Source organism: Electrophorus electricus, chromosome 9 (assembly GCF_013358815.1).
Source record: "Electrophorus electricus isolate fEleEle1 chromosome 9, fEleEle1.pri, whole genome shotgun sequence".
In the NCBI taxonomy this organism is placed as follows: Eukaryota; Metazoa; Chordata; class Actinopteri; order Gymnotiformes; family Gymnotidae; genus Electrophorus; species Electrophorus electricus.
In genome coordinates this window covers 9,720,995-9,745,049 of record NC_049543.1, presented here as the reverse complement: position 1 = coordinate 9,745,049, position 24,055 = coordinate 9,720,995, and the positions used below count along the sequence as shown (strand labels likewise).

Here is a 24,055-nt window from a genome sequence, read left to right as displayed (position 1 = left end):
TCTGAGGAGAAAATATTTTAAGTGTTACAGTCTGATTCAGTGCGGATTGTTGTCATTATATACCCACGTTAGACCTCGTATCCAATACCAGCATATATTACTGTGGGTTTGTTTGTATATGTAATTCGTAGCGTGTGTGAGGACCTTAAACTCCGTACAGGAGTGTTGGCTGGTTTAGTTTGGCATTCATGTGGAACTGCATTGAGGCATAAGTAGCCAAGTCCTAGACAACTTTACACTCACATTCAATTTTAAACTGTAACGTGGGCTTTAGTTTTGGGTGGCCTTTTGCTTTTTATAATTTTTTTCCCCTTTATATTTTATCGTCTATTTGCTGAGGGGTTTTTTCTTTTATGTGGGCTAATTAGGACTGAAAGCAAGTAAATTGATTTCTCCAATCTGTTCCAAATCTGGAGAGAGAGAGAGAGAGAGAGAGAGAGAGAGAGAGAGAGAGAGAGAGAGAGAGAGAGAGAGAGAGAGAGAGAAACAGAGAAACTTCTAAACTTTCAAACAGCTTTCTGACCGAATAGTTCATATGTTATAACGCTATCATTGCCATAAAGAAGGTTTAACTTCCGTCCAACTGTTGTAGCGAACAGAAGAGGTCGCACGTGCACCTCGGTCACAGCGCGTTCAGCTCACCGTACCTCCGGAAGGCTGCAGTGTTGTCTGTCTCGGCCAGATGGAAATTAATTTTATGCTCCTTGCACGTCGGCCGTTCGGAAATTGAACATGTTTTATTTAAGTCCCCTAAGCATAAACACAACAACCGTGGCTTCTAACATTAACTTCGCTTTGTTTTAATGTCTGCTGTCTACTTATAGATATCTTTTCAACAGTAGCCTGCGTCTGAAGGGCCTATTTGGTTGGGAAACGTCACTGCTATGGGGAATATATTAGTAGTAACTAAGAACGTGCAGACGTCTCAGCTGATAAGGTTTTAATTACTGCATGCTGACAGCAAACAAACAGGTTATAGTTTTAGATAATCCACCATCATAACGATCGACATATTTTTATGCACACTCTTTTGATGTACGTTACCTTATTGCTTTAGGCTTCTTTTTTTTAAAGCAAGTTTCCATATTCAAATTACTACCCCAGGGTAACATTGAAACCTTATTACAAAATAGGAAACTAGGTCGTCCAAGCCTGGCTCCACGACAAGTGATCTGATTCTTAAAAATGTGTTGCTGTCCTGTACATTTTTTTTTTGTATCCAACTGGATGCCTTGAGTAAGCTTCAGCACACTATTAATGTAGCCTACTTTTTTTTCTGTTTGTGAAACACCAACTTATGTGACCCGAAGAGAGATGAGTGTGAAATTGAGAGTCAAATAAATCTCCAGCCTCCGAGCTGACGACATACTACATCACCAGTTGGCTCATGAAAATGTGAGTACAACTTATTTGTTTAACCTTCGTGAGTTATTTGGATAATTACAACCCATGACCCCGATCACTTACATTAAGCATTTACCATCGAGTACACTTCAGTGTGAATTAGAGGCTAGAGAAAGTTTGCACTGGATGTCACCTGATTAGGGTTGAAAAAAAAAAAAACTTAGGGAGAAAAACCTCTCTCTCCCCACCCCCAGAGTAAAAGACCGCCCACTACAGCCAGTCGGCCCGAGACCCCTGATACACTTAAAAAGAGGTGGCACACACAGACAAGCATTCATTCAGCACTGCCTCCCTAAGCAGATTACTTTTGCGCTGCTTGTCTCAAATTCTGTTTCACTTTGCCTTGACCATGTTAAGGATGCTAACGCGCCTTCAGCTCCACCCGGGAATGATTTTATTACTGATATGGTTCTGTCATTTCATTGAAGATCAAAAAGTACAAGGTAAGTTCTATTTGTTATTTCTCTGGGGTCTTACTGTCTCTCCTTACAGTTGCCAGTGTATTATGGTCACTTGATACGATTTAGCAACAATCATGGGTTTTAAATGAATTGAACTAAGAGTTTCTTTTAGTTAGGCTATTCAAAAGTTTTGGTTTCATGCTGTCTTGCTTCTGTACTGGTGACAGTGAGACAGGTGCGTCTACCTTGAATGTGTCAAGACATTCCTGAAAAATTATGTTCTGACTTGTTAAGGGTGACTGTAGGCAGTTGGCTAAAAATGAATGCTTAAAGTTTAATGAAATGCAACACTAAATCATTCTAAACGGAATAAATATTTGTCAGTCATAATACAGATATGACTACATCGACACCATACGTGGAATTTGTAACATCAATGTCCTGATCTGCATGAAAATAACGTGAAAGAAGGAGTAGCCTGATGAAGATAAGAGTAATAATTCTGAGTTAGCTCAGGCTTAGACAGTCCTCTGAATGTCCGGTCTCAGCGTAATTCTGCTAATAATTGTGCCACTTATCCGAATGCATGTTCTTTTGAAATACCGGGTAGTAACTGACTTCGACTGGCTATCCAAAATGCAAGTCATTGGACATAATTTAGGAGAAATGGCTATTATTATTTATTTGATGTTCAGGTACTCGTTGATTCCCAACATTTTGCATATCTGTCGTCAGATGACAAAATTCTTTACAGAAAAGTTTGATAAATCTTGTAGGACTGAATGGTTTAATTGGACTGTCTGGCGCATGGTATGCCCGGTGCAGAATACCTAATTTAATAAATAAATGATATTAATTCTCTTTTGGCTCGACCTGCAGTTATCACAAACAGAGCATCTTATCTAAGTTATATGAAGAATAATAATCAAAGGCATATGTATTGATAAAAATGACGTTATTTAATGATTTAGCCTAACAGTCTGGTCCAAGTCTGGTGAAACGTGATGAGCGCAGACAGTTGGCATGGAGCGCTTGAGGAACTGTAGTCTAGACTGCGCGTTGTTTAAATAGGTATGAGTCTGTCAATCCGAGTCGTCTGGCATTACCTTTTCTCAAAAATGAAGTCTTTGCTTACTCAAAATATAATCGGCGACAGGACAGCCATTCACCAGACCGACTGACAACCCAAGAGTTGTCTGGGTTAAGGCATGTAAGTGTAAAACAGTCGCATTACGGTGAGGGGAAAAAATCAGACAAAATCCAGCGGGGGAGGGGGAGCGGGACAGCTCGAGCTAATGCAGGCTGCACGTGTTGTGTCTGGGTCATTGGCTTCAGACTTTAAAGCGACTGTTTTTTTTCCCCCTTTTTTGTTTACAGCTGGTAACTGCTGGCTACAGCAGGGGAAGAACGGAAGATGCCAGGTCCTCTACATGCCAGGAATGAGCCGGGAGGAATGTTGCCGAAGTGGAAGACTCGGAACATCTTGGACTGAGGAGGATGTGCCTAACAGCACACTATTCAGGTGGACGATCTTCAATGGCGGAGCACCAAACTGCATACCTTGTAAAGGTAGAATTGTAATTGTCTTTCTTTAGACTGAAAAATGACTGCCCACCAACTGCACAATGCACAAGAAATTTGTAATATATTGTAGATGGTTTTTGTTTTTAAAAATTTAATTCAACATATTTTATTTTGTTAAATGTAAAACTAATTTTGATTGCCAGTTAATTAGTACAAAAATTGCCTTTGTCTCTGAATACCCCTATGTATTTTAATTTTAGAGACATGTGACAATGTTGACTGTGGCCCTGGAAAGAAATGTAAGATGAACAGGAGGAGCAAGCCACGTTGCGTGTGCGCCCCTGACTGCTCCAACATCACCTGGAAAGGGCCTGTGTGTGGGTCGGACGGAAAAACCTACCGTGACGAGTGCGCCCTCCTGAAGTCGAAGTGCAAAGGACTCCCTGATCTGGAGGTGCAGTACCAAGGCAAATGCAAAAGTAAGATTCCTGTCCTGAAAGACACGTCCACCAGAATTTCCGAATTTCAACGTTCCGGCAGAAATCATAGTCTACAAAACCGCAGACGCATAAATAATGTATCCTTTTCAGATCGTGTTTTTTTTTAATTGATTATGATGTTTGTAATGCCAAGTGATGTGAAATTTGAGAAATTACGCTTGGCGACATCTCAGGTGTCGAGACGGAGACGGCGTGCGGGGAAAGGTGATAGCGAAACGGTAGCCATTAGTGTTTGCCTTTTGTTTTCCACAGAGACCTGTCGCGATGTTCTCTGCCCTGGCAGTTCTACGTGCGTGGTGGACCAGACCAATAACGCTTACTGCGTGACATGCAACCGTGTGTGCCCCGAGGTCTCGTCGCCCGAACAGTACCTATGTGGCAACGATGGCATCGTCTACGCCAGCGCCTGCCATTTAAGGAGAGCCACGTGCCTCCTAGGGAGGTCTATTGGAGTGGCCTATGAAGGCAAATGCATTAGTGAGTGGCCAATCAGAACACAATTCCACATTTGTTGATTCCAGTAGAGTATGACGTTCAGAGAGTAGTTCAAGTTCAGTAAGCTTACTGGATACAGGTTTTTGTGTGCGTGTGTGTGTGCGTGTGGGGGGGGGGGGGGGAGGGGGGGGCTGCAGTGACTTATTTTCTTCTAATAATTTATGTACACACGCAACCATGCCAACACTGCAAACAAATTCTGACCTTCCAAACTCCCATGACCATCGTGGCTGTAGTTATTATTTGCAAAAGTCTTGGGTGTCTTAATTGCTTCCTGATGCTGGCCACAACAGTCTGCTTCTTATTACAAAGTTGCCTTCAAACCCTTTGCGCTGCCTCTACCTCCCAGGCCGCTGCTCAACAAAAGGTGCACTTGCCACAAACCCTCGACGCCATGTTTCCATAGTCACACTTTCGGTTTTTGATTTTTTCTTTATTTTTTTTTGCACTGCCATTGCCATCTTCTCCCAAGCCACCGGAAAGGCTCTCATTGTCTGCACTGCCGTTCTGTTACAGAGGCCAAGTCGTGTGATGATATCCAGTGCAGTGCGGGAAAGAAGTGTCTGTGGGATGCGCGGGTGGGCCGCGGGCGGTGTGCGCTCTGCAGCGAGCCGTGCCCCGAGAGCCGCTCGGATGAGACGGTGTGCGCCAGCGACAACGCCTCGTATCCGAGCGCATGCGCCATGAAGCAAGCGGCGTGCTCCAAGGGCGTGCTCCTCGAGGTTAAGCATTCAGGATCTTGCAACTGTAAGTAACACCTAGCAGCAGCAGCAACAACAACAAAAGACAATCCAGTGCTACCCCCACCTCTTCCAGCCACCAGCACCACCCTCCTCTCAGTCTCCGTCACCCCCCCCACCCCCCCGGCATCCTTCCCTTGCGCACGCTCCGTAACCGCTTCGCCTCCCCGTCAGCGCTCTAAGTCACAGAAAGGACTCAAAATCAGAGCTCCCTTTTGCATGTTCTCATGGGCTGACATTTGGTTTTGCATTTTTGGCAAAAAAATAAATAAACAAGGGAAAAAGACTCATAGATGAATACCATGGAAACACACTAAAGAATAGTATGAAAGGCTCAATTTTGGGAGTCATTTGACATACTAATTTACTTCATATAACTAACAGGAACATATGAGCAAATTAACTTTTGCAGCTAAACACATGTAACCTTATACTAATTGAATTTGTCATCGTTCTAGTGACCTATCATTTACCCGTGCAGGCTGCTTTAATGTTTTGAGTTGGGTTTGTTGTTTTTGGTTTTTTTTATCATTTTTTCCTCCATTGTTGTAGTGTTTAATCTAGAGAATCAACAGTATATTTTCGTGTTGCTACAGCTTGTAAATTCCATGGTCACACTGCTAATTTCATGATAATCATGTAAAAGTTGTTGCTGTTTTGTTTTGTTTCATATGGTTTGTTTTATTTTTGCTTTTGGCTGTAACCAATCATTTCAAAATGCACTATGTCTTCATGGCATAAATAGTTCTGCTAATCTGTATGAGGGTCAGCAAACAGTAACAGCCGTGTCCTAAATGAGCATAAGGTGATTGTAACATTGGTGCCGATGACTAAAGAGACATTTTACATGATAGGCCTCCTGTGTAGACAGTGAGGGATTTACACGCCGATACTTCCGTAATCTACCAATAGTTCCGTTACATTCCAGTTCATGGCATCAAAGAATGTCTGGAAAACTAATCTGTGAAAAAAATCTGGAAAAAAAGTACTTTGACGTGTTACCGTGCCTTGTGCAGTAAATAATAATAATAATAAAAATAATAATAATAATTAATAATTCCAAGGGACCAACTTTATGATCACCTGATGGAATAAATGACATTTTACAGCTTGTAGGAAAATCAGGAGGGGTTTGTAGAACACTGCTTTCTCATTTCCTCCTCTGCTGGTAGACGTTTAACATGGTTAAAAGTTTGTGCTTTGCAGATTTCTTGTGAATGTGTTGTCATAGCATCAGAATAGAAGTGTTCGTATGTATTATGAGGGACTGCTTACTTCCTTTTTTGTTGCTCTATCTGTGTATTTTGATTTTTTCCCTAATGTAAATGCTTCTGTAGAAGAATATACCTCAGAACTGTGCCAGCCTGGGGCACAGGACACCAATCCTACCCAATAGCAGCAATTGTTTCTCCGAAATAATGAGTTTAGATGGGAAAGCCAGGAAAACGATCCAATCCTATAGCGCTGGAGCACTTTTTTTGGTCCTCTTTCAGGAATCTGCGAAATTAGACCTGAGCCACTGAACCCTCCAAGCACCCTTCTTATCACCGTACTGACTTCCTTCATTATGTAAAGTTTGTTGCGTAATTTGGGGGGCAGGGGGGGGTCTTGGGTGGCAGAGCATGTTGACGCCTGCCAAATCGCCAAAAACACAAAGCTAGATTGTGGCACTCACAGAAGGCTGAAGGGGGGGGGGGCAGACATTCACTTAGATTCTGTGCTGTTGTGGTCATTATTCATACAACAGCTACCATGTATTCTCCCATATAGCCATTACGGAAGACCAGGAGGAGGACGATGATGATGAAGACCAGGACTACATGGCTTATATCCATTTATCACCAGTACTGGACGGATAAACTGTCATCAACCATTGGAACAGTACTGTGGCAAGGAAACATGTCCACACTGTACAAATATGTATGCTAATTTATTTTTCAGAGAAAAAAGGAAGTATACATATAGTTCAGTCTGATAGATGTTTATTTATACAGTGTTTTTGTTTTATAATTTATACATTTACAATGTCCGAGTTACTATCTGTCATGTTATTTAGTGTTCATTTATTTTGTTGTCCTTTTTTTATTATGAAGAACTATATTTGTCCAAAGAGATGCCGTGTTATTTATTGTGAGGTAAAATGCTACCATGTAAAGTGTAAGTCTTCTGCAAGCTGTAAATTGCATTCCCTATGCTGTATAAATCTGCTTATTGCTATCCATTCTATATCACAGATGTTTATTTCACGCTTATCTGCATGTTGCCTGTGTGTTTATTTATTGGGGAAAAAAACTGTCACTCTTTAATGTACATAATGTTTCTGGTTTTGTTTACTATTCACTAAACTGACCAAAGGGATTTTCTCAATGGTTCTTCAGCATTTCCCTATATGATACAGCATGGTAATGGCTTCAGTATGAGCCATTTCTCAAGATGCAAACCATTTTCTGATTGGTTTTCATGAAATGTCAATTTTTGACATCATTCATTAGCAGTTTCGACATACAGTTATAGTGGGAAAATAAACTTTTTGGGTGATACTTGATTGCCAGAAAATGTTCCATTAACATGTCAATACTGTTTTTGCTAATGTTTTACTCAAAACTTCTTTCTTCAAGCTTACATGGTACGAGATCGAGTATCAGTATCAAGCATCATCACCTTTCCTTTATTTGCATTGATTTCAAAATGCATTTTTATTTTCAGATGTCGTTAAATACAAGATTCAGTTATAAATATATAGTTTTGTATTTTTTTAATGTAAATGTCATGTATATATAAAGTTTGATGGTATTTGTACAGATATGAAGAGTGAAACAATAAATGAATAAAAAAAATCTCTGCAGTCATTTTATCTTGCTTTTGTGAGCCTCATTTTAAGCACTGTGACTGTTAGCTTTGTCCATGGCTAGCACTGGCTTTAATGACAAAAGTATCTTGGTAAACCTGAGTTCAGTCAGTTCTGTACCACTCCAATGACGAATGGGTATTTTTACAGTAGACTGCCTGACCAAAACTCTTAAAGAGAAGCTTTACAGAAAAAAACGAACAGTATTTGCGAAATAAATCTAAAGACTGAAAAATTGTCCTAAATGTCATTATGTAAACTTCAAATTGTAACAGCATTATTACTGAAGCAAGTGAACACACACAAACAACCAGTCTATGTATTGGCTGTTTCAAATTATCAAAAATGAGGACATTTGGATTAAATTCATCAATGGTCTTAACTTGATCCAAGTCTGGGAACGCTTTCTTAATTAAAATACAGCACTTGAGCTATTGCAGTATAAGTTACATAAAAAGGCAGAGTGTGAGAACACAATGTTTTTCCAACAGGTGGCTTTCTCATCTTGTACCTATCTGAGAGCAGCACAAGATAAAAACATACCTACCTGTTCTCAGTCTTTAAAACTTGACATTTACTATGTCCTCCCAACTGAGAAGCATTAAGTCTCCTGAAGCAGAATATACCATGTGCAAAGAAGGGGGGGGGGGGGGGGGGTCCTGACAAAGAGAATGCATTTCTAAGCAAATGAAAAGATCTTGTGGCTCAACCCATTTTGATGAACATGCAGGAGCACAGTGGTGCCTGAAATTTGGTAAACCCAAATTTTCTAGTTATATTTACTTTTAATATTTATAAATATGACCTAAAACATCAGATGTAACTAAATGTAGACAGACAACCCAGTTAAATAAATGAGAAGAAAATATTATACTTGGTCATTTGTTTGAAGAAAATGAGCCAATATTACATATCTGTGAATCACAAAAGGGGTCTGGTGTGACCCCCTTGTACAGCAATAAGTAACTAAACCTTTCCTGTAACTGTTGATCAGTGTTGTACATCAACATCAGGAATATTAGTCCATTCCAAAACAGCTTCAACTCTGGGATATTAGGTTGCCTCAGATGATCTACACTCTTCAGGTCCTTACACAACATTTCTATTAGATTAAGGTCAGGATTTTGACTTGGCTATTCCACAACATTCAATTTATTCTTCTTTAACCACTCTTTGGTACAATGACTTGTGTGCTAAGAGTCTTTTGCTTGCTGCACATTCTGCTTTCTCTTTGAGATTCAGTCAGATGTCAGACAGATGTTCTGACATTTTTCTTTAGAATTCACTGGTATAATTCAGAATTCATTGTTCCATAAGTGATGGCAAGCCATTCCAGCCCAGATGCAGCAACACAGGCCCAAACTACGATACTACCACCACGTTTCCCAGATGTGATAAGGCTCTAATCCTGGAATGCATTATTTTTCCTTTTGACAAACACAACACTTCTTATTTCAATCAAAATATTCTATTTTGGTTTAATCAGTCCACAGAACACATTGGCTTGACCATTCCATGTGATCTTTAGCAAAATGCAGATAGGCGGAAATGGGGTTTTTTTGGAAAGCAGTGGTTTTCTTTGCAACCTACTATATACATCGTGGTTCATTGTTCACCTGACGGTGGAGTCACGAACATTAGCCAATGTTATAGAGGCCTTTAGTTGTTTAGAAGTTACCCAGGGTTCCTTGGTGACCTTGGGGGCTATTACTTGCTTTGTTGGCCAACCACTCATGGGGAGGATAACAATGGTTTTGTATTTCCTCCATTTGCACACAATCTGTCCGACTGCGGATTGGTGAAGTCCAAACTCCTAAACAGAAGATGAGCCTAAATAACTCCTCTTCTGAGGTCCTCAGAAATCTCCTTCCATTGAGTCATGATACACTTCCACAAATGTGTTGTGATCAGACTTTGATAGATCCCAGTTCTTTAAATAAAGCAGCACCCACTCCCACCTGATTTTAATCCCATTGATTGAAAACACCCATTTACAATTTCACGATCAAATTAACTTGATTCTAGACATTCATATACATTTGCTACTCAAAGATATGTAATATTGAATCATTTTCCTCAATAAATAAATGACCAAATATATTTTTGTCGCATTTGTTTAACTGGGTTCTCTTGATCTATTTTTATGACTTGTGTGAAAATCAGATGTTTTAAGTAATACTGATCCAGAAATATAGAACATTCTAAAGGACACCCCAAATATCCTCACCATTATCCATTAAATCACAATTTAGTCTTCACTAGAAAAGATTGACAAGACACAGATTCTAATGATTGCCTGCAGGATCCTTTATTGGATATAGATACAGAATAAAGATTTTACAAGTGTTTTACAAAAAAACAGCACAATAAGATGACCGGTAAGTGATCATCTACTTGGCGGACCTTCGTGTCCTTTTGTCCCAGGAAAAATTTGCTCCATATGACTTGACTCTTGGCTTTGGCATCCTCTTCTCTGTTATATCATAACTCCAACCTGTTCAAACAAACAAGACAATGAATGTGTAGCCAAGTATATTTCACCGCCTCAGTTTGGGAGTGGCCCATTGGTGTTGATGTGAAGTGTAAACAGAGGACACAAGCAGTCAGGGCAAAGACAAAAGCAAGACTTAAGAAGTACCAAACAACACATCTCTTCCATTAGGATTCTTTCCCTTTGGGAATGCTTTTGGATGTTATTCCAAGTACAATTTGACAGCACAGGGGTGAAGAAACACTGTGATCATTAAGAGAAGCACTTTGTTCAAACAGCTTACCATTCTTTTCGGCAAACGCAATAGCATCCTCTTTGGTGCTGAATGTAAGGGTCAAGTTGGACAGTGGGTCAGCTCTAAAGAAAGTAGGGAATATAAAACAATTTCAAAATGGGGTTCTAATTGAAAGGGAGACAAAATCTATAGGCTACATCAATGTGGGTTGAAACACGGTGTGTGTGTGTGTGTGTGTGTGTGCTGTTTCCGGTGTCAAATGATGGGAACTTACGTGGAGACCCAGCCCATTAGAGGGTTTTCCCATCGCTCCCGGGTGTCAAACTCCATTTTCCACTTCTTGGTGTTCTGGATGCCCGACTGCATGGCTGTACGGGTTGGCACAAAGATGTGCACTCTACGAGTCTTGATGTGCTCCTCCGGGACACCAGTCAACTTTGTAATGTCCTGATGAATATCAAAAGATGGCTATTTTAGGTTCCTACTGTGTAACGGTGAGTTTTCAGTTTTTTTTTGTTTTGTTTTGGGTTTTTTTTAATACGGCGACAATTTGCTTAGCCACATTTTGGCTGCCGAAAAAAGTCCTTGAGTTGGGAAAACATCCAATGCCCTATGCTTTGTAAAATGCAAATTGGAGTTTGTGATACGCATCCAAGAAAGGGGGAAAAAGCAGTAGCATGAAAGAGCTTGGCAGGCCTCACGCTCTTACACCTAAAGGGTATAAAAGCCCAAATATTTCCTTTTGACTAAAGACGCGCACTCTGTCTAGACAAGCTAATTTCTCACACGCTCAAAATGCCATTGTGCTCTTTTTTCACCACAGGGCTTCGGTCACAGGCCAGAAACCTCGGCTTTCAGGTGTGAAGGCAAAGAGAAAAGTCTCCTAAATTGCACATTAGTTGATGACTATAGCAAATTAATTCAATGAATGCAAGGCAATACATTTTAACAAATTAGCAAAAGTGAGGCTTTAGATGTTAGATTTACAGAAGAAAATTTAAAAAACAAAACAAAAAAACCCCAAAATCATTTATTTGCCAATATCATCATTTTAGGGCTGTGACGACAATGCTTGACTTTTTAAACTCATAGCCCATTAACTCATAGCTGCACTGCAAAAATCAATCAGTAACGGGTACCTTGGAAAAGGGGGGGAGGGGTCTGGGTAAAAAGCAGTTGTTGACTGCCCATGGTCCAGAGCGACAGGCCTCTGCTGAAAGATTGTGCGAAAGCCTGGCCCAATTCTTTAGGGAATTAGTCGCCGAACACTGGGAAGTCGGCAGCAGCACACACACATGCAAACCTCCCAGCAAGCGGCCGCTAGCCACCCAAGGCTCCGAGCCTCAAAAGCAGCTTGCCTTTCAGTTCTCCTTCACACGTCTCAATAGCCATTACAACTTCAAAGGATCAAATTTTTAACATTGTCATCTGCACGTTGATTCATTGTAAATGGTGCTTTAGTATGAGGCCTGAACAAAGGCACCCTAACAAATTGGTGCATAGGGAGTTTTCACATAACATTTGGGCAGACTGAATAATAGGTGGCCAAAGAGAATATACTGTACACTGTGGACTAATTTTGACAACAGGAGACTTATGAACAAGGCTGTCATTTTTGAGTGATGTTTTTTGAATGAGTATATGTAACTCAAGTTTAGAGTTCATACAGTCAAATGGATTCAGGGTTTTGAGCGTATTTCTGGTTTCACGTTAAAAATAAAATAAATGAAGTAGCCTAAATAGACAAATTTGTGATTTGAACAAAATTCTTCATACAACATTGCGATCCTAAATTAATCAAATGTTACTATTAGGAAATCTTTATCATTCTGCCTTTGGGATTACTAAGTTTATGTATTGATGAAATCATAGTTCCAAATGCACTTATTTCAACTTATTTTTGTTGATCTTCACACTGATGGTAAACAGGAAAGAAAAGCATTAATGGCTAAAATGGTAACTTTCTTGTGCTCATAGCCAAGTTGTACTGAGATGTGACTACACTCAAATCTAAATGAATTTTTATTCAGCAGGAACACCAGGAGTTTGACAGTGGACAGTCAGGAGCTGCCAGGCCACGTCAACCACTGCTGAGTGAGGTGGAAGTGACAATCGCTCTTGCAAACACAAACACAGGGATTAACGTTACCTCTATGGGATTAACAAACTAGACTACAGTAAGCATTTGTAAATTACATAAACTGCTGCTGACAGTAGTGGCAGAGTTGAGCACAATACTCCCAGTCTGGATGTAAATGACCTTGATGTATTTAAAAAAAAACAAACAAAAAAAAACAGCAAGATTGTATTCCGATGAATATGATAATGCATCTATAAGACCATAAATGAACCCCCCCCCTCCAAAAAACAACACACTGAAAACGCTCCTCATTGTCCATACAATGTAAAAAAAGAAAGAGAGAAAGAAAAGAGAAAAGGGGTAGTCTAGACTTTTATTCCTGCATACATTATGGCAACAAAAACTAGGAGGGTGATCTGCACAGGAGACGAGAGCACAATGGCTCATACACAAAGCAGGCGACGGTGGCTTAAATATGGTCCTTCTTGGGAAGTGGGGGGAAAAGCTGGAGGGGAAGGGGCAAGGAAAAAAAAAAAACCCACAAAGGGAAACGCTGCACGTTTCTCCATCCATGTACAGGAAGCAAAATGAGGACTATGAAGTTTGACACTATTCACAGGGCCCTACAATCCCTGGTATGCAGACAGAATGCCAAGCTTAAGAGCGGGGGAGGAGAAGCTGGCGAGGCCTCCGTCACGTGAAAGCGTGTCTATATTTCTGACATCTCTGGCTGGCCGCTGAATGAGGAGCATGGGAGATCTCGCGGCAGCGGCGGGCCGAGAGGCGCAGTGCTCGGGGACAGGGCTGGCGCGGGAGGCAGGCTAGCCGCCCCCGGGGGCCGCGCAAACGCTAGGCTCTCAGGGTCAGGGAGAAACTACTTGTAGGAAAACGAAGAGGGGGGGAAAAATATCACACTGAAATAGGAGCTGACCTATAACTGACCAGTTATTATTATCAATATTTTTTGTTCAGTGAGGACTTGTATCCTTGCCGAAGGATCAAATAAACTTTAAATGGAATCAGTTGTGCTGAAGTTATGCAAACACCAGGATCCTAATAGCCACAAAAGCTCTCAATATGCACAGTCTGTTGCTCTCATCTCTCATAAAAAAAAGCATTCAGTGTAGCATATGTTTTGCAATTCAGAAAAACCTAACAATCATCCCTGTGTTTTGGACGCGTTTCTGTGCTGTGGGAATCCCCCCCATCCCCCGAGGAGCGCCTTCGGTCGGCTCCAATTCTCAGGTAAATGTCTCCCTTGCCCATTAAGTTACTGAAGTACAGTTTATACAGCTGCCTCTGCATCGGGGCCTTTGTGGAACCACACACACGCTGCGGCACAACTGCACGGCGCTTGATGGCAATCGCAGGCCTCTGGCAGGCGACAGAGGGGAGGGCACCAGTAACTAGTAAAGTGGGGAGGGGGTGGGGGGCGGTGTTGGGGCAGGCGGGCAGGCGTGCGTGCTGGGGTATGGGGGGGCGGTGTTGGGGCAGGCGGGCGGGCGTGCGGTGTTGGGGCAGGCGGGCGGGCGCGCGTGCTGGGGTATGGGGGGGTGGGGGGCGGTGTTGGGGCAGGCGGGCGGGCGTGCGTGCTGGGGTATTGGGGGGGGGCGGTGTTGGGGCAGGCAGGCGGGCGTGCGTGCTGGGGTATGGGGGGGGGGGGGGGGGGTTTGACCCGACGGTAAGTTCTGAGCTGGCCTGAAAGGCTGACAATAATACATGAGAAAGTGGATAGTAAGTCATTCCCATCAGATACAGGTGGAACCTTTCACGGATTTCCACAGGCCTGGAGTCCACATGTAATTTAATCAGATCCAGCGCTCACTCCAGGACATGGAATTCAGATAAATAATACACCTCACTGGCATTCCCACACAAAAGCCTTTATGGCCTAAGCCCAAAGCTAAATTCACCTTGAACACAATTCGGTTTCAGAGGGAAAATAGAGGGAAGAATATCAGGCACAATTTTTAAAAACCCATCAAAGTCAGCAGAGATAAAAAAAGAAAGAAAGAGGAAAAAAAAAAGATTAAAAGAGCCACTTGGAGATTCATCAAAGTCTGCTCACCCTGCATGTATATGTATATCCACTTACTGTGCTGTGAATAAATGACCAATAACTGTCAGGCGACTCAAAGAGTATGACAGGTAAGTGATGAACTCTGCGGTGGGGGCTTTTACCATTCGTTTTAGTCTCTGTCAGATCATACAAATAATATGTGAGCTCTGCGGTCGTCCCAATGCTTAGGGAGTGTAATTGAACATTACTAATCCAGAGGAGGGTTCCCACATGTTATGCTAGAGCCATCCAAAAACTGCTAACTCCTGAGGCTGCGCACGTTTAACCCTGGCGAGGATCCCCGCTGGCGGGCGCACAGGCACGCTCTCCCTCCCCCCCCCCCGTCTGAAGGGCGGCACTCTCAGGACTTTGACATCGGGGTGTTGTTACCTGAGGCCTGACCCCGCTCAGGCGCACTGAGAGCAGGGGGAAACGCGCGCACACCCACAGTGCATTATGCATGCTGGACGGTCACTTCCTACACCTGGAGCCTGCCCCTTAGCATCGGGAGAGTTCGTCCCTACGTTGTTTTCCTTGTTTAAAAAAATGAAAAAACAAACGAAGCTTTTCACCATTAACATCAACAGCCGAGGCGTGTCTGCCTAGGTGATTGCACAACGCAACCAGTTTGGTCATTTCAAAAGTGTTAGGGCCACAGCTAATAACGGACTGGACATGAAGGGTCACTAATAGAAACAAACAACATGTACTGCCCATGCAAGCAAAAGGGAGGGGGGGGGGGGGGGGCTGGCCCCAGGGTCAACTCTGCTCTCACATTACAGCGCGAGCAGGGCAGCAGGGTGGGGCGGACAGCATGCGCTCGTGGGAAGAGGCATTTCCGCATCCCATTAGCCACGTCCCACCTGTCCGTTTGTTTGTGGGCAACGTCTGCGGGAAACGCTCGCGTCTCAGCAAAACAGTGGTGCTTTTCAAGTGTTACTCACAAGCCATCTGTCCTATTCGAGCAGGAAAAAAAGACTTTCTGGGACAGAAAGCACTCGTGCTTACGTTAGCTGTCAAAATGGTACCATATTAGTGTCAATATTTAGAAAATTGCATTAATATGTCACTCTGGGAATATCACATTTTAGCCAACCACGAAAAATGAAAGGAAAAGAGAAATGAAAAATAAAAGAAAAATAATATTTCATTAACATGAATAGACATGCTTTCTACCAAAGGGCTAAAAAGCAAAGGCACACTTAAAAGAAAAGAAAAATAACCTCCTTCAGTGCTTGTCAGACTGGCTACTCCATTCAACACTACTGTGAATGAGGCACTTTCTTCTTTGAACACTGCTAATGCTCTTTTACTTCTTTTCTGATAATGTTTTTTCCTGACTTATCTACAATCTGAACAGGCATCTTAAATTATGACTAAGAGACCAAAACTACTTTTTTTTGGTCAAAAATTTACCGTCACACAAGCATTATAATTTCAGCATGCCCAACCCCTGGACAAAAAGAGAATAACAGTTACTGAGCTCCTGACAAAATCACGCAAAGTATTTTTTTCCCCCCAGTACAAATGTAATTAAGCCTTCTACGTCACAGTTGTGTTTGTTGCAAAGAGACATGTAGTACTCTGAGTTTACACACGGAAGCCGCCTATTTCAGGGCCATTCATTCAAAAATGACATTTATGAGGGGGTGGGGCGGATCCAAGCTAAAATTGCATGTGACTAATGACAAAGTGCATAAGGCATTACACAATTACAATTAATCATAATGAGTGCTGAAGCATTTATGACCATCCCCCCCCCCCATATGCGTCACAAAGAAGTGAAGGCTAGTTGGCAATGTTATATTAACACCATTAAGAACAAGAAGAGAAAAACAAATGTGTTTTCCTCAAAGTAGAATTACATTACAGTTAAATCACACTGAGTGCTTAGGCATATATGGCTACTACTTTCCTACAAGCTTTGCAAGCAAGAGAAGAGTGAGCCCAATTTGCGACACTGCATCCAATACAAATAAGAGGGGGCTCGTCCATTTTTGAGCGAGACAAGTGGTGGAGACCCAACAGAACAGCTGAAGCAGGTTTCCTTCCTCGGCCGCACAAAAGCAACAGCACTGAAGGGTGCTTTAATGCTTACTTTCTCTTGAGTGCTAAGTAAATGAAACACCATTTAGCGGCCAACGCACAAAGCCTCGCGTCGGGTCCTTTTCAAAAGAGTCATATCCTTTGACCTAGTTGTCCAGCCTTGGCTTTTTTTTTTTTTTTTTTGCGCAGGCACCTGGTATGGGGAGCGAGTAGACAAAACAGACACTTGAGCTGTGTGCTGTAGCTGGGAGGAAGGGGAGGAAGGGTCAGCAAAGTCCACTTCGCAGCCTGGATCATCTCTGGGAATTCACATGAGCTTGGGCCGTATTAAGTCCTTAAGCCAACACACATCCCTCGACAGCCCTCTCCACTGGAGTTGTTTCAGGGGAATATTTCATCTTCTCGAATATTTCACTTTCTTACAGTACACCATATGGCGGGACGGTGCAGTCAGCTGGGGAGGGCAAAGGACTCCGCAAGTCAGTGCGAGTGAGGTTTTTGTTAGTGGGTCTTTATAAACGAGCAGGGGGCTTGCGCAGGCCACTGCTCCTTGCCTTTTCTATCGCAATGAGGAAGTAGCCACAGACAGCACATGGCCTAGCTGCGGTTCAAACACACATTTAGGTAGTACATTACCAGTTACACTCTCCTATCTACAGCTAGCATCAAAGACTCCAACATAAATATGATTCATTTAGGTAGAAAAGCTTTTAGACGTCTTTAGAAGTCTTGCATCCAGTGATGTATTACTGCAGACAGAATAGCAAATAAGTTCATTCCATGATCTCATGTGGCATGCAAAGAAAGGTGCAACACAGAATGTGGGAGGAATAACAACAACAAAAAAAATCTCGAAAAATCCCCACATTATGAATATACGATTCCGAAGCAGCAGGCATGTGTTTTGGAAAAGAAATGCCTGTACTTTCTCAGTTTCAAATATCTTGCACGCAAAATGTCAAAAGAGGGGCGGAGCGGTGGGTCTTCTATTGGGCAATGACAGGTCTATGCTTTCAAGAGATCCCTGCACAAGCCCAGGTATTCCAGGTCAAGCAATGTATCCGTGGCCGGCTGTGCAGCCTCTCTCGCAGCTCAGGACGCTCGATCAAATGGCGCATTGCTAACTCGAGCAAGCCAGGACAGGCACCAGAGACGCAGAGTCAGCTGCAACTCAGCCACAATCACACAGGGCTTTAATTGCCATAATTTGATATGCCGCACATTTGCCTGCGCATAAAGGGGTACATATGCAAGTGCTTTCACATGAGCTAATGGCATTCGCCTCGGGTCGTTCTGTTCCTTTCGGAAATGCCAGCTTCACGTCTCAGTTGGACGAGGACGCTGCAGCTTGGTGGCAAAGTTATCGGCTTCCATTTCTAAGAAACTGAAGACATTCGATCACAAATGCAAGAAGTTGCTGTTAAGCAATAGATCAAAGCTGGGGGCAAAGCTCGGCAGTTTAGCGTTCTATGAAATCTTCTCGTTTAGAGTCTGTTTCTAGAAAGCGAGGAGGCAATAGGCCAAGAGAGAAAACTTTAAAATGCTAAAGAGGATCCTCTCACTAAACTTAGAACTAATTTAATGTATTCCCAAACAATAATATTATAAAAAAAGTATACAGAAACTTGTCCCCATTACGAAACCTATTCTGAAGTTAGTCTCCCACTTGCTTAATATATTTAATAGACGGTTTCTTGCTTGTGTAAAGACTCACTGAAAAGGAATCTCCACTGCCACAAGCAGTTTCGATCACGGCCTTGGGATGAATGACTGAACGCAGGAGTGAAGAGTCTGAAAGCCCTTTTGAAGTTTGTTAAAGTGGCGGTCAGGATAAAGCACGAAAAGAAACCGTGCCAAGTCGCCTCAAATGAAGCCACTTCAGTGGGTAAATTATACAGCGCACCTCACATATTGCTCAATAATTACATGTTCAGGAATAGAGTTTTCTGGGTTCCTTCCATTTGACGCTTTACACAGTGGCTCAGGTGTTCTGAGCCATGTTGGCAAACTGTTTGGATGGCTTGGTATTGGTAAATCAGCTCCATGACTCCTCTTTTTTGGCAGGGCAGTTACAAATGTGATACAAATGATGTTAACAGATTACACACAAGGCAAAAAAACAAACATTTGTGTCTGGGTGACATCATGAAATGACTGAAACATGGACTGTCAGAGAGACAAACTGAACCACTGACTATAAAAGTTTTAAGCATGTAGTTTCAAGTGCATCAGTGCAAACTAAGCACTTTATAATGGTATCTAAAAAGTTGGATGTGTTTTGAGTGGTGATTTAAAAGGCCTATGTGGACAATTCATATCTCCCCTGCAGCATATATTTCATTGAATGTGCAAAACTCATCTTCATTGCTGAACAAAAGCTTGGAAGCCAACAGGAAAAGGACCAGCTACTGCCTCTCCAGTCTCTTCCCAGCAGACCGAGCGGCTACTGCCTCTCCAGTCTCTTCCCAGCAGACCGAGCGGCTACTGCCTCTCCAGTCTCTTCCCAGCAGACCGAGCGGCTACTGCCTCTCCAGTCTCTTCCCAGCAGACCGAGCGGCTACTGCCTCTCCAGTCTCTTCCCAGCAGACCGAGCGGCTACTGCCTCTCCAGTCTCTTCCCAGCAGACCGAGCGGCCACTGCCTCTCCAGTCTCTTCCCAGCAGACCGAGCGGCCACTGCCTCTCCAGTCTCTTCCCAGCAGACTGAGCTGCTACTGCCTCTCCAGTCTTCCAAACAGACTGAGCTGCTACTGTCTCACTTGTCTCTTCCTAGCAGACCAAGCTGCTACTGCCTCTCTAGTCTCGGGTTTCTTCTCTCTTTCCCTTTTCATTCCATTGTTTTCTGGGGCCCTTGATCAGCTCTACATTGGAGCGGCCCCAAACTTGAAGAGAGAGCTCTGTTGGCAAGCTCACACACAATCCGGGACAGAATCTGCACCCAAACATCTCAGAGACCAATGCTTTCTCCTCATTTAATACTAGATATCTATTTATCTACTGTCAGACAAAATACATTTCAATTAATAACAATCACTCCCTGTGAGAAAGAATTCACGGATGCAAGTCAATATGACAAAGATGTAGATGAGAAAACGGTTAGATAACTATATTGTATAATAACGTTTTAAAATTTTATGGCTATTTACGATAGATGTCATCAAAGTCCAAAATATTCACAGATATGTTGCTGGCTATTTTTCCAGTTAAATAAAAAGAATTATGTACAAGTAGACAGACAGACAAAGTTACAAAACCTTTGCATCAACAATTACAAAACTTTTTGGAGTATTGTAGTTGTAGAGTCCTGAGTTCTCTATCAATTTATGACCTTACTTTTTTGAGAAATTACTGATGATTGACAACTAATTAACAGCAGGCTTATGCAATCAATTAAATTTACATTCTATATGCTATATAATATGTAGGCATGTAATAAATTTTACACAAAATATATACCTATACATTAAGGCCCCAGTTTAAATTAATCAACAATTTCATCACAACAAACCAGTCACACCAAACCAATCTCATTTGGGATGTTCTTACCAATTTTGCATCCACTGTGATGAGCTGGGTCTCATGCTCTTGCTGTTGTGCCAGGTATCCCGACGTGTTAACTGACCTGCAAGAAGTTTAAAGAGGGGGTGAAACCAACAAGGAAAACAAACAAACAAGCAAATGAAACCATAATAATATCCAAAGCAAATAAAAGCAACTACAGTGTGGCTTCTTCGGGTGGTGAATGAGGTGAATCAAGGAAAGAGCGCTCAGGTTTCTTTCCTGCCCTATCAGAGCCATTTTCAGTTCTGGTTTTCTGTCCTCCTCTCATTGACTCATTGAAAAAGATGGCACTTTACATTGGCTGGCCGAGCCACAGGCCTGGACACAGAGCGTCCGGCACAAGGGCAGTGCAAGAACACAGCTAGTCACAAACAGTGCATTCCCAAGACCTCTTCTTGCAGCTCTGCTGGCGATTGTGGTTGCACGGCTACCCAGCTCGGGAACCATGCAGGTTTAAACAATCTGGCACTGTGTGCTAGCCTAAATATGACATTTGTAAACAATCTTCCACTAATTATGGCAACATAAGCCACAGCTAATCAATAACTCATAGAATATTAACTGAGAGTACAACAGTTACTACAGCTCCCAAGACCACATGACATTTGAGCAGGCTGCATTTTTCATAGCCATACAAGAGAATACCTCAAAAAATGTACCCTGGAGGCTTGCACTGCCTGCTAGGAAAATAAACCGCCTGGTGCTTTTTCACATGAATGTGACAGTTCTGAGCAGGGAAGACTTGATGTTTTTCAAGAACAGTGAAAATGCAATGGACCAAGACAGCATGAGCAAATGAGTGCAGTACAACAGGAGACCAAACTCACTGTCCACAAATGTATTAAACAACAGTCATTTGCTGACTGCTACCTTGTTACCATTCAAAGTAGTCCTATCCAGTAGACATAGTTATAAATATCTAGACATTTGGATAAACCAACTCACCCTTGCCTTGGTCCACTACCCCCCAACGCCCCATCCTATTTTTGCAGTCAACATGTTAGCATTACCTAGTCTATACTATAATTCCTATCCACAAGCATTCTGATTAAAAATAGAGAAAGTAATAGCCTCAACCCAGTTATAAAGATCCAATGTCAATTTAATCAGCTAGGGTCCTTGGCTGTTGATAAAATATCATAATGCCAAAGAAATCAAGATATCCAGCAATAACAAATAGTCCCATAAGCCACCTTTCAAAGGTAGATAAAGATATTCACTTCCACAGTTTCCAACAGTTTGTGCTGCTACTAGCATGAATCCAAAGCTGACAAAAATCACTTTAAAGGATCTACAGAGATCAGTGGCTGGAGTGAACTGGAGTGAAGATGAACCAGTCAATATGAAGAGCACTTCAAACAACTGGAAAGATGTCTAGAAAGAAACCATTACAGTAGAAACAAATGCATCAAAGTTCATCTGGAGTTTGCCAGAGCATTAAAGTGATCCAGATAAACTTTGGGATAAGGTTTTGTGGTCCAAAAATGGAAATTTCTGGACAACACTGGCACTGCCCATTACTCAACAAACACCATCCCAACAGTGAAGTGGCAGCATCATAGTATTTGGATGCTTTTCCTTAGTGAGGACTGGGTATCTTGTTAAAATGGAAAGAAAGAGGGAAGATATGAAATACAAGGAAATGCTGCAAGATAACCTGCTTCGGATGGACGTATGGATGTATGTATGGATGGATGGATAACTACTTCACCTTTCAAAAGAACAATGATCTAAAGCATCAGGTCAAACAACAAGTCAAAGTCCATTTCTCAGTCCAATTGAGAATCTGCATACTGAGGCCACTAGCATCATCTAACCAACCTGAGCAATTTAAAGCAAATCAGTCAAGATTAAAATGATTCTTACAAGTTGTATTAAGGGGTTAAATGCTTATACAAGCAGCATTTTTCACAATTTAATTTTTTATCTGATCTGCTGACATAATGAATTTGGATGAGAGTATATCGGTTAATTTTACTTTAAGAGTGTGTTGGTTTGTAATACAAAAATGCTATGCTGGAATCTGTATTAAAAAAATAGAATGCTGGCTGGAATAACCTGTCATTTTTAATCCAGGTGAATCTGATGACATAAGAAGGTGGAACTCTTACAAGGCACTATTTGACCGTATGATGCTAATACAATTAACGTCAGATATAGGAAGACAGCAAAATGCATATGATGATTACTGGACATCTTGAACACCAAGGTATTGCAATTATCCCTCAGATAACTAAAAAAGCGTCAACACTGTACATTCAGACTTTTAACATAAAACTCTAAACAGATATCTTGGTTTTGGACAACGTATTTGTACTGGACCTCGAAGACCCACCAGTAATCTCAGTTAAGAGTACACTAATACAGTTAACCCGTAAACTGATTTGACAACGGGCTAAGACTAAATTAATAAAAAAGTACACCAGGTCGCAATCACGTACCATTCATCGTAAAGACCGGACCAATTTTAGAGGCCCTGCTGGACTCGCTGTTATGCTAGCTAGCTAGCTAGCTAGCTAGCTGCCGGTCAAACAAAGCTTCCAACTGTAGCTAACTATCTGCTAGCTACGGTATCGTACAGTAAACAGCTCCTATGTCAATGCTACTCGTCTGTCTCACTTGAAGAAACTTCAAGTGGGTTTTTATGTTTTTATATAGACTGACAGGTGCTACCACCTAGGTTCAGATTGGTAAAATAGTCAGAAAGCTAGTTATGTTTAGTGTAACCTCAGAGTCGATAGCCGTTAAGTTAGCTAGCTAACCTACCTATATAACTAAGCAACATCAGTTATACATTCTGGCTTAAGCAATGCAAAATCCAAACATGATTAAATGTTATTTTACATAAAATTCAGAATGCATAACTAAGGACATGCAATGTCAACCAATTAGCTAGGTTAGTTAGCTAGGTAATATTTATTAAGCAGTGAAGCTAGCTAGATTAGCTCACTGGTTAATATTTGACAACAATGCCATGGTACATTAATGTATGTAATTAAAATGTTGCAACAAATATTGTACACCAAAAAAAAAAAATGCAGATTGATAGATCAAGCAATGCATTCTTTCTTACCTTAACGTAGTTAGAGGTGACTTTGTGATTAAATTGCGAAAACAAACTCGGCTCAAACCAAAGAGTGACATTGAAGACGCCATGTTGACAGAGAGGACGCTGTACGGTATACACGGTAGTCCAAAAAGGTATCGCGATTACTTCAGCTGGAGGAAGGATGCGGGTGACATGGACTACGCTACAGGAAGAGAATAGAATTGACCGAGAGCGTGTTGACCGTGTGTTGTTTTCAGACTCATACAAGCATGGTTGTTACACCAATTGTAAGTCCTGTGCATGCTCAATAGGTTACTACTGTGGTTTAACTATATAAATAGTTGGACAAACTATCACGATTATTTTCAGTCAAACATAAAATCTAATTAGCTATTAAACATACATCATACGTAGTCCTTACTTATATGGTACTGTCTATAATGTTGTTGTTGTTGATTTTGATCACTTGCTAGTCCTGTGAATTCTTGCGCTGACCTTCGCTCTAATCTTAATCTAGGGTTGTCCAACAGGCACAACTCACTTGGAAACCCTTTACAACTCTATTTCTGATGTAGCTACTGATCAAGACCTGAAGTCTCCTCAGGAAATAATAATAACAATAAT

At 41.8% G+C, this 24,055-nt stretch overlaps 2 protein-coding genes across 2 annotated transcripts; one reads left to right on the top strand and one right to left on the bottom strand.

The window, feature by feature from the left end:
- The first annotated feature begins 1,685 nt into the window (after positions 1-1,685).
- On the top strand, positions 1,686-7,903 carry fsta (follistatin a). Its single transcript, XM_027029665.2, has 6 exons — positions 1,686-1,847; positions 3,183-3,374; positions 3,590-3,808; positions 4,082-4,306; positions 4,841-5,071; positions 6,835-7,903. The coding sequence occupies exons 1-6, from the start codon at positions 1,754-1,756 to the stop codon at positions 6,921-6,923; spliced, it is 1,050 nt and encodes a 349-aa protein (XP_026885466.1). The 5' UTR covers positions 1,686-1,753; the 3' UTR covers positions 6,924-7,903.
- Positions 7,904-10,195: 2,292 nt separating this feature from the next.
- ndufs4 (NADH:ubiquinone oxidoreductase subunit S4) lies at positions 10,196-23,575 on the bottom strand. The gene is made up of 5 exons (XM_027028525.2): positions 23,456-23,575; positions 20,368-20,443; positions 10,913-11,085; positions 10,687-10,760; positions 10,196-10,406 (listed from the first exon to the last, which is right to left on the bottom strand). The coding sequence occupies exons 1-5, from the start codon at positions 23,536-23,538 to the stop codon at positions 10,303-10,305; spliced, it is 510 nt and encodes a 169-aa protein (XP_026884326.1). The 5' UTR covers positions 23,539-23,575; the 3' UTR covers positions 10,196-10,302.
- Between the last annotated feature and the right edge of the window lie 480 nt (positions 23,576-24,055).

Bases quoted from the DNA above. Each gene is read 5' to 3' on its own strand.
- fsta (XM_027029665.2), top strand. From the start codon at position 1,754: ATGTTAAGGATGCTAACGCGCCTTCAGCTCCACCCGGGAATGATTTTA. The intron at 4,307-4,840 runs GTGAGTGGCCAA...GTTCTGTTACAG, and splicing joins CTATGAAGGCAAATGCATTA to AGGCCAAGTCGTGTGATGAT. The intron at 5,072-6,834 runs GTAAGTAACACC...TCTCCCATATAG, and splicing joins GCATTCAGGATCTTGCAACT to CCATTACGGAAGACCAGGAG.
- ndufs4 (XM_027028525.2), bottom strand. From the start codon at position 23,538: ATGGCGTCTTCAATGTCACTCTTTGGTTTGAGCCGAGTTTGTTTTCGC. The intron at 11,086-20,367 runs GTAAGAACATCC...GATATTCATCAG, and splicing joins TCACAGTGGATGCAAAATTG to GACATTACAAAGTTGACTGG. The intron at 10,407-10,686 runs GTAAGCTGTTTG...TTGTTTGAACAG, and splicing joins TGCGTTTGCCGAAAAGAATG to GTTGGAGTTATGATATAACA.